This window comes from Lactuca saligna, chromosome 4 (assembly GCF_052625555.1).
Source record: "Lactuca saligna cultivar CGN05327 chromosome 4, ASM5262555v1, whole genome shotgun sequence".
NCBI classification, from domain to species: Eukaryota; Viridiplantae; Streptophyta; class Magnoliopsida; order Asterales; family Asteraceae; genus Lactuca; species Lactuca saligna.
Window position 1 is genome coordinate 243,976,787 of NC_136420.1, and position 12,055 is coordinate 243,988,841.

Genomic DNA, 12,055 nt, shown 5'->3' on the forward strand with positions numbered 1-12,055 from the left:
AACATGAGTTTACTGCCCAAGAACAAGCTTGGGCCGTGAACTCCTCATTCATGGGGAGTAAACTCTTTTTCTTGTGTTATAAAGCCATATAAACACACCAATAGCCTTGGAATAAATCCTAGAATCATCTAAGGGGCTGTTTGGCAGGATCTGAATTTTTAAGATCTGAATTTTTAAGAGGTCTGAATTTCTAAGAGGGTCTGAAATTTTAAGAGCTGAATGTTTAACATGCTGTTTGGTTGGGACCTCTGAATTGTTCTGCTGAATTATTAAAATGACCATTTTACCCTTCTGTTTTATTTTTTTAATTAAATTCATCTGTTTATTTAGAAAATAACCTAATAAAAATTCTTAATTATGTATTAAAAAATATATAAACACCATATAAAATTCAAATTTAGCATAAATCAAAATTAAACACAAATCCAAATCAAACATAAATATTTTTAAATCCACAATATCATACTAAAATCCAAATAAAATCCTACAAATCTAATTTCATCCCAATTGATTCGCAATCTGGTCACGTAAATTATCCATGTATTCATTTCCTTGTGAACCCCATTCCATATCGTGTACGTTTTCGACATCATTTTGTCCCCCTTGTGGTTGAGCATTGTTCTCCTCGAACGCCATAAATAACTCATCATGAATATCGCATTTCCTTATGAAATTGTGGACTGCAAAACAAGCAACGACTATATCTCTTTGCACTGAAAAAGGAAAAGGAGCCATTCGCTTTAGAATTGGGAATCTCGCCTTCAAAACACCGTAAGCACGTTCAATAACATTTCTGAGTTGCGCATGTGCATGATTGAATTTTTCTTCCTTAGTTAACGGACGTCGCCGTCGATAGTCGGCTAACCAATACCTCGTGTTGCGATAAGGAGTCATAAATCCACGAGTGTTGGTGTATGCAGCATCGCAAAGGTAATATTTATCTGTACACATGAGTAAAGGAAGTATTATATATAGAAATTTAATATCGTATTTTAGAATAATCTTAAAAAGAATTAAAAACCTGGAGGAGGGAACGGAAAGCCTGAAGTCGGGTTACATGCAACTTCTTTCAAAACTCGCGAATCATGTGTTATACCCTCCCAACCGGCCCATACGAATGTGAACATCATATCAAAATCACAAATTCCTAAAACATTTTGAAAGCATTCACCTTTTCCTCTTCCCCTATAGCGAGTTTGTTGATCAGCAGGCACAACTGCATGTACAAGAGTTCCATCTAGCGCACCTATTGCTCCAGGAAAGATTTCTTTTAGCTTACGATGCCTCTCTGAGGAATTCACAGTTGCATTAGAATTCGTTGGCACTATAACTTCTTTTGCAAAAATCATCATTGCATTTAGCACCTCATGAAAGCATCTATGAACTGTTTCTGTGGAGTGTTGAAACCTTCGTTTGATAATCCTGAACCGTTTATTATGTGCTATAGTAGTTAAGAACATAGCCATCTTTTCTTCAACGCTTATATGCCTACTACTTTGCAACCAATTATTTCGTCTAAAATGATTGCATAAAAGTACATATGCTTCACGTGAAAGACGCATCAAGTCTTTACATTGTGTAGAAGTTCCATGTAACAATTCTTGTGTATGTTGATGACCACTCATTTCCGAATCATTATCAATTGCCCTTCCAATTCTGTTGAATGCTAGATTCAACCAATAGCAACATAGTAACATGAAAAATGCAATTTCTTCATCCGAATCCATAAGCAATCTGTTATTTTGAAAATACATAACAATTATATTAACAACATATAATATAAAAATTCATCAAGCCATTAATATCAAATAATCCAAAACATCAAGTAATCCAAAACATCAAGTAATCCAAAACATCAAGTCATTAATGTCAAGTAATCCAAAAAAAGAGCCATCTAGTTCAAACCAAACATCTAGTTATCCAAAAAAAACCATCAAAACATTCAAAAAATCTACTTAGCGAAACATTCCGTAATGTGCTCCAACAGTCTTGACCCAATTCTCACAAATAGCTGGATCAATGGTTAACCACACGTGCCTCTTATCCGCACTTTCACTAAAAAGAGCAACAGCAGTAGTGTATCTTGGATCAAATATTCCCCATCCTAATTTCTCCAATTTTTCCATACACGCATCCAAATTTGAAGAAGAATGCTTTTCCACAAATATTTTAGCAACTGTGGCAATATCTTCACCGATTTCAAGCAATCTTGAGTTGGATGCATCTTTACCCTTATCTTTACCCTTGTCTTTACTTTTATTTTGACTCTTTGCCGTATCTGTAGTCTTTTGTTTTTTTGATTGAGCGGATGACTCGTCACTGAGACCTACAGTTTCTTGTTGAGTGCAATCGATGTCATAAAAGTCATGCAAACTATAGTGGCTTGAGTCTTGAGTAGGACGGGGAAGGGTAGAAGTTGGTCCCCAACTATGCATGCCTGTCGCAGTCGCGCCTTCAAACAACTGTGTGCAAAGGTCGGGATACGGTAATGGTGTGCGTCTCAAAGAATCCACATGTTTGTTTGACTGTTTGGAAAAAAATATTTTATTATTTAAAAACATGAAAATCAATTTTTTATAAATTAACAAAATACCTTCGCTTCTAGTTCCCATTCTTCTTTGGAAAGATTAAAGGTGTTGGTTGTTGAATTGTACACATTACCGGTTTTGTTTTTTAACTTCAAAAAAGCACCAAACTTTGACTTTAGGTAGTCATAACGGTTCTTCATTTGTTTTTGGTCGGCAATAAAGTTATGTTCAATTTTTAGTGTTTCGGCTACATTTCTCCAAGAAAGTGCTTTCAAACTACTCCCTTCCCGTCCATTGATCGTAACTTCACGTAAACAAGCTTCAAGAAATGTTTTCTCTACACCTTCTACCTTCCAACTAATCCTATCCTTCTTTTCTCCCATTTCTTTGATCAATTCAACAAAAAAAAATGCATATTTTAGCAACAAGTTATGCATTACAAATACACATAACATCAACATATAATGCATTACAAATGCACATAACATCAACATATAATCCTAATAACAACATTTCATTATGTCCATTGAAAACATTAGGATTCGTTCATTTAACATCAAACTCAGCGTATAACATCAACATATAATGCACATTTCCTAATAACAACAAGAGCATATATGATTTCAAAAATAAATAAAAGTACATTGTTACTTCTTATACGTTCTCTTATTTTTTTTTTATGGTTATTAAAGTTATATGCAATCTATTTTCTTGTAGAGGAAATGTAGCATATGATGTCCCTATTGAGGCAAGTTCTTTTTGACATATTTACCCTTTACGCTTAGTAATTTCTATTTGGAAGTGTATGCACATGAAAAATCGTTAATTTATGATGCTATACAAAAAAATTTATTACATCTCTGTTAATTTGAAATGATTATATATAAAGGGCAAATAAGTAATTATACATTAACATCATAACTCATTTTCAGGTTATTGGTGATGTTCTACGAATTCGGCAAATTATTACTACTACGTTTCTTAACACAAGATAAATGCATATCTCCCAAATGAATTATTTATTTATACATGAAAGATTACATATTCCATGTATGTATAAATGAAGGAAGAAATGCTGTGAAATTTACTCACGAAGGGAAGGTTAAGAAATCAGGAGCAAATAACAAATAAGGAAGAAATCGGTTTCAGAAGAAGGAAGAAAGAGCTGCTGTGAAATTTACTCCCAGCAAGAAATCGGTTTCAGAAGAAGGAAGAAAGAAGAATAGCAAAAAAAAAACGATTTTCAGAAACAAATAAGGAAGAAAGAAGAATAGCGACGTACCTGAATTGTAACATAAAAATCATACAATATAACCAAATTAAACATAAATTCTCCTAAATTCATTTCTTTCAATCCAACATAAAACAACATACAATAGCCAAATAAAAAAATACTTCTTTCAATCCATGGTGCAACTAGTGAACCAAAGACCTATTTTCTGCATACTTAAGAAACAACCATACAATTTATCACTCTTTTATCAACAAAAAATTAACCAAAACTTTTCAGCACAAATCAATAGAAATCATCAATTTCAGCAAGAAATTGCCCATTAGCAAAAGATATAATAATCAAAGTTCATAACACACGTCTATTGGAATCGTTGAATTAAAAGTTTGCAGAACATACATAAATTATACGTAATCTTGATTAAGCAAATAAAAATTCGATTCGCTTATTAAAAACTCGCAACAAATGTTAAAATCTCTGTAAAGCATGAGTCGCATAAAGGGTAAAAAAGTTTTTGAGAAAAGGAAAAACTCCAATGGTTGAATCTTTACACATACCTCATTGTCGTTAACTATTGCTGCCTTAAACTTCACTTTTGCGTAGACATAAAACAGAGTATAAACTATCAATTTCATCAATCGTATTCAACATAAAGACAAAAAAAAAAAAAAAAAAACCTAAACCGATTTCAAGCATATCAAACAATTTTATGATTTATCAAACATCAGATTTCAAGCATATTAAACAATAACATCATATTATAGATTTCATCAACATTTAAGGGTTTGATTTCATCGTGACTTGCAGATAAAATATACAAACCTTCTGATTATGCAGAGAAAAGATTACATAGCAGAAGAACGATTACATAGAGAAAAGATTACATATTAGGAGAAAGAGAGACGATTGAAAGTTTACCTGCAGAAGTCGTCAGATGTGCAGCTGTCGGAGAGGACGCCGACGATCCCGGAGGCGGAGAGGAAGCCGACGACGATGTCGGAGGCGGAGAGGAAGCCGACGATTGCAATGACGGGGAGGGAACACGACTTCTCAGCGGATCGGGAGGGAGGTTCTGGTGTGCGGAGATGAGAAAGAAAAAAAGTGGAGGCATGAAAGAAAGAGCGAGACCTAGGAGAGGGAGGGTAGCGCGGTCATTTTTTGTTTTCAGATGCGGGTTGATCTCTTATTTTTTAAGAGGCATTTTTTAGATTCAGAGGTTTTTATTAAGAGGGTACCAAACGACCCACATCTGATTTTTTAAGAGATGACCTCTTAATTTTTCAATTAAGAGGTAAACAAACGGGGCCTAAAAATAGTTTGGGGACCCTAAACATGTCAAACACCCTCCAATTAGGTGTTTACGGCCATGAAACCCCAAGAATATGTTCCAGGGCCGTAAACTCCTAAAGATGAGTCATTTGGTGCCCTAAATTCATACCAAGGCTTGTAAAAATTATTGGAATCACATGTGAATAATCTAAAGCCATTAAATCATCAATCTAAGGGGGTATAGGAGTTTAGGGCCGTAAACTCCATGTTTAGGGCCGTAAACTCCCTTAAGTGATGTTATTGGTGATTTAATTCCCATCCCATCCCTTAGATAAAATTGTACCAACTCTTCTTAAGTGTTATTGACCAATTTAGCACCATAAACCCTCCAACCATGAGTTCACGGCCGTGAACTCATGTGTGTATATTGTATAGGGCAGTAAACTCCCTAAAGAGTCTACTCTTGAAGAGTAAACTCAAATCCCAAGTCCCACACACCAATACACGTCCGTAGATGTCACCCGGGTCACTCCAAACACTCGTTTTGAAGTGTTTTCGCTCATTGGAGTGTAATATCATATTTAATTAAAGTTTTTAAATCTAATTATATATGTTTGTATATCATTTCATAATCCATAGGAATCTTGTGCGTTCGCGAACCCAGAATTGACGTTTAGGATCCAAACCGATGCGTTTCTCAACCGGTGAGTTCATACCCCTACCCTTTTTCAATGGTTTTTAAATGTTTTCAGGGGGGAATACAAGCAAAAGTACAAGAATATCTTGTACTTAAATTCATTATTTCATCTAAATGGTTTCGTAATTCGCACACTTTTAAGAATTGAAAACCTACTAACAAACTGTTTAAACTTGCAGAATTGTTTGTTCAAATGATTTCAATTCTTATTATTTTCTGTTATGTTTCACAATCGATTGTTCACACTTATACTAATAGAGATCATAAAACATAGTAATGTCTGTAATAGAACACCCAAAGCTCGAGTATAAAAGACAGACACCATTAAAAAACATAAAACATTTGTAATGTCCTTAATAGAACACCCTAGACTCGAGTGTGAAGGACAGACACCATTAGAGAACATAAAACATTTGTAACGTCCTTAATAAAACACCTAGGCTCGAGTGTAAAGGACAGGCTCCATTAGAACATAGTTATTCATAGATACTACTTCCCCTAGGCACGAGAAGTAAAGAGAAATCTTAAAGATTGGAGACACGTCCTTTGTAACACTTCCTTGGCACGAGAGAGTGGAGGACTACTCCTGAAACTAGAATCTCCGAGCAAAGGAGAGCGTGACTTGAGTGTATAGATCTATACGGGACTGACAATGCTGCACCTGGCTGCTAGCTACAGCCGAACCGAAAGGTTCAAGGGTGACGAAAGTCATAAAAAGGATACTGGCCACGACCCGAGTCATATCTAGTCTGAAGTATGGTTAAGGACTAGCAATCAAGATTATGAACACTTCACACTTAATTATTAGTTTTATGTATGTAATAAAACTAATGTACATTTAAGGATAGTCAGACTTTCAGGAGACTATGCACACACACACACATTCAGGAAAATATGGGATTTTCCTGGGGATAACATTGAACGTAATCAGAATCGGTAACAATTCACACACCCACACATGTAGGAAAATATAGGATTTTCCTGAGTAACAGTAGTACGTAACCAGAAAAGTGTAATAAGTTAGATAACTAAACTTTACAATTTATAGGAACAATCATGTTTTTAGTGTACATCTTTTACCTTACAATTTGGATTTGGTAAACATTACTTTTAAGAAAATATGGGATTTTCTTGGATAACCGCTTTCTCAGGAAACCAAAGGAACTCGTGCATTTTCATAAAAACAAACCGCTTATGACCTCACCAGCTTTATGCTAATTTTCAAACTGCTTGTATTCTCAGGTCCGCATTAGACAGGTACCCGACGATCACTTTTGGCGAAGACGGAGTGTGTAGAAGACTTGTCTCATTTTTTTCATATATACTATGTATCAAAAATGTACAACTTTTCTTTCAAATAGATGTAAACAATTCTATGCAATGTAATGTTTTGTGTTTACTGTGTTACTATGTACAATGGATTTGATACTCAACGTAGAGTCCGCCTCGGGAACGTTTCCACCTTCGGTTTTCGTGGTGTGACAGATTGGTATCAGTGCCCTTGTTTATAGTGAACTAGTATACCAAACCTTACATGGTATAAAACTATAAACACTAAAGGGCCTAAGTGCTCTGAACTAAAAGTATACCTCGAATATAAGTATTTTCAAAAGTATATAAGTATACCGAACCATCGAGATCCGTAACTACAAGTAGAACAAAACATAAGTAAATGGGTGTTGTGTACTGCGGTTAAACCTGGGCAGTTATGTAGTCGTGTCTAGGATCAATATAGCCTGGCCAACTATATTCATTCGAGACACGACCAACATGTGCTTGGGAGTGACTGTGGTATGCGGCATGCCTAAAACTTATCATGATACCACAAACATCGAGCCAGTGTCGTAACGAATCATGAAATACTATGGGAGTATTTCTCGAGCCAATCCTTTGTAGAAATCCTCATTCAAGCAATGTTCCCTAATCATTTCTTAGCGATAATTTTCTTGCTTTGATAACTCTTTCCTGCTTTATCACTTATTCGAAATATATATCTGTCATACCAAGATTCAATCCAGAGGACTTACCATCCTCTCTTTCCTGATCTTGTTAGATCAAGATGCCTCCAAGAAAGAGACCCAGCTCAAAGACCAATAACCCTCCGCCACTACCTTCTCTTCAAATCGATCTTACAACACTTCGGGCAGTTGTTACTGCGGCAGTGACAGCCGCCATGTCACAAAGAAACCCTGGTAGTTCAGGAGGTGGTCCCCAGCCCCTGAACCTAGAAGATAGTCAGGGACACCAAAGAGGGGGTTCCTATAAAGACTTCATGAATGCAAAACCCACGTCCTTTGATGGCACTGGAGGTGTCATTTCCCTCACCCGTTGGTTCGAGAAAATCGAATCAATCTTTGAAATTTGCGCATGCTCAGAATTTGACAAGGTGAAGTTTGCCGCCTGCACCTTCATCGACAAAGCTTTGACTTGGTGGAACGGCCGAGTCAAATCCCTAACTTTACGCATAGCCAATGCCATGGGTTGGGAGGCCATGAAGGAACTTCTGCTGGCTGAGTACTGTCCTCGGGGCGAAATGCAGAAGTTAGAACACGAACTCTGGAACTTGAAGATGAAGGGTTCCGATATTGTCGCTTACACTTCCAGGTTCGATGACCTAGCGCTACTCTATCCGGGAATGGTTACCCCGAAGAGTAAGAAGATAAAGAGATTCATTTGGGGGCTGACCCAGCCAACAAAAGGGAATGTCATAGCTGCGAGACCAGACACATACGACAGCGCCAAATGTTTAGCACGAATCGTGATAGACCATAGTGATGACTTTGAAGAAGCAGCTACCACTCCTGACCGATAGAGAGGAGTGGTGAGAAAAGAAAAATTGGGAAGATGAAGGAAAGTCAGATATCGCAGGAGTCTTCGAAGAGACAACAAACTGTGGCAGTTCATGCTGCCACTTCCCCTGCCGCCGTTTCTGCTGTTGGATCCTCAGCTCGAAAACCAGCCAGTAGGTATGCTGGAACCCTTCCTAGTTGTGACAAGTGCAACTATCATCACCTCCCTTCGAGTCCATGTATAGAGGTGTTTTGCAACAATTGTGGCATAAAGGGTCACACAGCGAAAAACTGTAAGACACCAACCCAATCAATCAGTCAAGCTTCCGGAGCGGGCATTAGTCGGGCCTGCTATGGTTGTGGAGAAGTCGGAAATTACAAGTGAAACTGCCCTAAGGCAGTAACATCTGGCAACGTCTGAAGAGTTCTAGCGATAGGACAAGAGGAGACAGCCGCCGATCCCACCGTTGCCACAGGTATATTTCCCCTCGTTAAATTTTACGTCTGTGATTCTTTTCGATTCTAGCACCGAAAGAAATTCGCTAACCATCCATTCAAACATCTTTCTAAACCCTGTCCTTCATTAGTAATCGAAAACGTGTACCGTCAAGATGGTTATCAAGTGAGAATGAGAACGCTAACATCATATCCATAGATTGTATCCTCAACCTGGACAATTATTCTTTTCCATTCGATCTAATGGCAGCCTTTCTCATGAAATGCTTGGATGTCATCTTTGGCATGTAATGAACGAGCCTCATTCATCCTGTTATTCCTGGTTTCGAGAAAGCCATTCGTCTTAACTTTCTTCTGACCCGAATCTCATGATCTTCATGCATCAAAGCTTAAAAAGTTTTCCCATGTATTCCTCGTCCATGCGATCATCGAGAAACGAGAAGTCCGCAACTCCTTCCCCGATGCCTTTTTCCGAAGATTTCCTGAGAATTTCCCTCCGAATGTGTAGTTAAATCTCGCATCGACTTAAATCCCTGGAATTAGCTCGTAGCCAAAACCTTAGTAAGGACGATGTGTCCAAGACAGCAACCAGGACTTGATACGATCACTACGAGATAGTAGTGGTGCTCTTCGGTCAAACCACTTTTCGGTAATGTAGTTAAGCAAAGCAGTCATTCTCACGGACCTTTCCAAAAGCTAAGGCAATAAAGAATTAGTCGACACCGGAGGTACCCATAGAAACCCGTCAACTTTAGGGTCCTGCCGACTATTATTGCAAAACCTCCTAGAAATTTCCTTTAGGACCATCGGACCCTTAGCTACTCTGCTGTGTGAAAATGTACCCACTTGTTGGAAGTCTTACTGTGGAAAGACATAGTACGCCTTAAGAAGTGTGGAAAACTTAACTTGTGGTACATAAGACCCTTTGGGATTCTCGTTAGGAATCGATTCCGTAGCTCTCTCCGAGCTATCTTTAGAACTCAACAACAACCATTTGGAAATTCCACGTCGTTATTCGCAAGGAGTGCCGATCCGAAGAAACCCTAGTAATCCTTTTGATGAGATCGAAATCATCAAAAGTCCAAACCTCCATGACTGAAACAATTGGAATCATGGATTGATAGGTTGACTGTACGAGACAAAGCCACATCCCGACAGTGAGGGTTCGCCGGAATGTCAAGCAGAAACCCGAAGCAGTAGGTTCATCCTCATATCTCTTTTCACTTCGCAATCTGTGTTCAAATATTTGAATTTCGGGACAAAATTCCCTCTAACGGGGGGATAATGTAACAACCCGAAATTTGTATCACTCTTGCAACCCTTTTCGTAACTCATTTCAATAATCCAATCGCCATTTCCAATTTCGTTTTCGATTCCGTCATTTAATTAAGTCATTAATGTATATTTTATATTATTACTTAATGGGTATTCTAGTACATTTAGAACTCATTTTTAACACCTTATATTAGTGATCGGAACATTTCTAGAATTAACCGTAATGAGTTACGGCAACTTGATCGGGTGCGACCAAAATCCCCGTTTAACGCCGGTATCGGGTAGAATTCCTCCGTGTCCAAATCCCAAACAATATTTAAAGTGTTCTAAGCTTCCATTTGAAGCTTTTGCTTCATCTCTCAACTCTCTCTCTAACCTCTCTCCTAAATCCAAGTTTAAGAGTCCAAATCATCAATTTAAGGCTTCAAATCTTCAAGGTAACTTCCCTAACTTGTTATACAACCCCTCTAGCCTTCAAATTCGAGTTTAAACCATGGATTAGGACCATTATCATGGGTTTATGGCCCTAGAACTGTCCTAGGCCATAAACTCATTTAAATGGGTGTTTTTGAGCAACAAAACCCTTCCAAACGACAATTACACCTTAGATATGGCTAGATGACTTCATGGAATGGACATGGAATGCCTTAAACATGGTTTTTGAAGAGTAAACATGAGTTTACTGCCCAAGAACAAGCTTGGGCCGTGAACTCCTCATTCATGGGGAGGAATTTGTTTTTTGGTGTTATAAAGCCATATAAACACACCAATAGCCTTGGAATAAATCCTAGAATCATCTAAAAATAGTTTGCGAACCTTAAACATGTCAAACACCCTCCAATTAGGTGTTTACGGCCATGACACCCCAAGAATATGTTCCAGGGCCGTAAACTCCTAAAGATGAGTCATTTGGTGCCCTAAATTCATACCAAGGCTTGTAAAAGTTATTGGAATCACATGTGATTAATATAAAGCCATTAAATCATCAATCTAAGGGGGTATAGGAGTTTACGGCCGTAAAATCCATGTTTAGGGCCGTAAAATCCCTTAAGTGATGTTATTGGTGATTTAATTCCCATCCCATGTCTTAGATAAAATTGTACCAACTCTTCCCAAGTGATATTGACCAATTTAGCACCATAAAACCTCCAACCATGAGTTCACGGCCGTGAACTCATGTGTGTATATTGTATAGGGTAGTAAACTCCCTAAAGAGTCTACTCTTGAAGAGTAAACTCAAATCCCAAGTCGCACACACCAATACACGTCTGTAGATGTCACCCAGGTCACTCCAAACACTCGTTTTGAAGTGTTTTCGCTCATTGGAGTGTAATATCATATCTAATTAGAGTTTTTATATAAAATTATATATATTTGTGTATCATTTCATAATCCATAGGAATCTTGTGCGTTCACAAACCTAGAACTGATGTTTAGGATCCAAACCGACGCGTTTTTCAACCGGTGAGTTCATACCCCTACCCCTTTTCAATGGGTTTTAAATGTTTTCAGTGGGGGAATACAAGCAAAAGTACAAGAATATATTGTACTTAAATTCATTATTTCATCTAAATGGTTTCATAATTCGCACACTTTTAAGAATTGAAAACCTACTAACAAACTGTTTGAACTTGCAGAATTATTTGTTCAAACGATTTCAATTCTTATTATTTTCTGTTATGTTTCACAATCGATTGTTCACACTTATACTGATAGAGATCATAAAACATAGTAATGTCTGTAATAGAACACCCTAAGCTCGAGTATAAAAGACAGACACCATTAGAAAACATAAAACATTTGTAATGTC

At 37.4% G+C, this 12,055-nt stretch overlaps 2 protein-coding genes across 2 annotated transcripts; both read right to left on the reverse strand.

Annotated features, from left to right (window-relative positions):
* Nucleotides 1-385: 385 nt before the first annotated feature.
* Nucleotides 386-1,426, reverse strand: LOC145039075 (uncharacterized). The gene is made up of 2 exons (XM_078987212.1): nt 1,022-1,426; nt 386-941 (listed from the first exon to the last, which is right to left on the reverse strand). The coding sequence occupies exons 1-2, from the start codon at nt 1,350-1,352 to the stop codon at nt 499-501; spliced, it is 774 nt and encodes a 257-aa protein (XP_078843338.1). The 5' UTR covers nt 1,353-1,426; the 3' UTR covers nt 386-498.
* On the reverse strand, nt 1,358-4,983 carry LOC145040563 (uncharacterized). Its single transcript, XM_078988477.1, has 6 exons — nt 4,678-4,983; nt 2,594-2,913; nt 2,006-2,525; nt 1,855-1,912; nt 1,539-1,734; nt 1,358-1,441 (listed from the first exon to the last, which is right to left on the reverse strand). The coding sequence occupies exons 1-6, from the start codon at nt 4,868-4,870 to the stop codon at nt 1,358-1,360; spliced, it is 1,371 nt and encodes a 456-aa protein (XP_078844603.1). The 5' UTR covers nt 4,871-4,983.
* Nucleotides 4,984-12,055: the final 7,072 nt, after the last annotated feature.

Coding starts and splice junctions, on each gene's coding strand:
- LOC145039075 (XM_078987212.1), bottom strand. CDS start 1,352: ATGATGATTTTTGCAAAAGAAGTTATAGTGCCAACGAATTCTAATGCA. Junction 942..1,021: donor CTTTCCGTTCCCTCCTCCAG/GTTTTTAATTCT, acceptor TCATGTGTACAG/ATAAATATTACCTTTGCGAT.
- LOC145040563 (XM_078988477.1), bottom strand. CDS start 4,870: ATGCCTCCACTTTTTTTCTTTCTCATCTCCGCACACCAGAACCTCCCT. Junction 2,914..4,677: donor ACATCTGACGACTTCTGCAG/GTAAACTTTCAA, acceptor AATTGATCAAAG/AAATGGGAGAAAAGAAGGAT. Junction 1,735..1,854: donor CTTGACATTAATGACTTGAT/GTTTTGGATTAC, acceptor TCAAAATAACAG/ATTGCTTATGGATTCGGATG.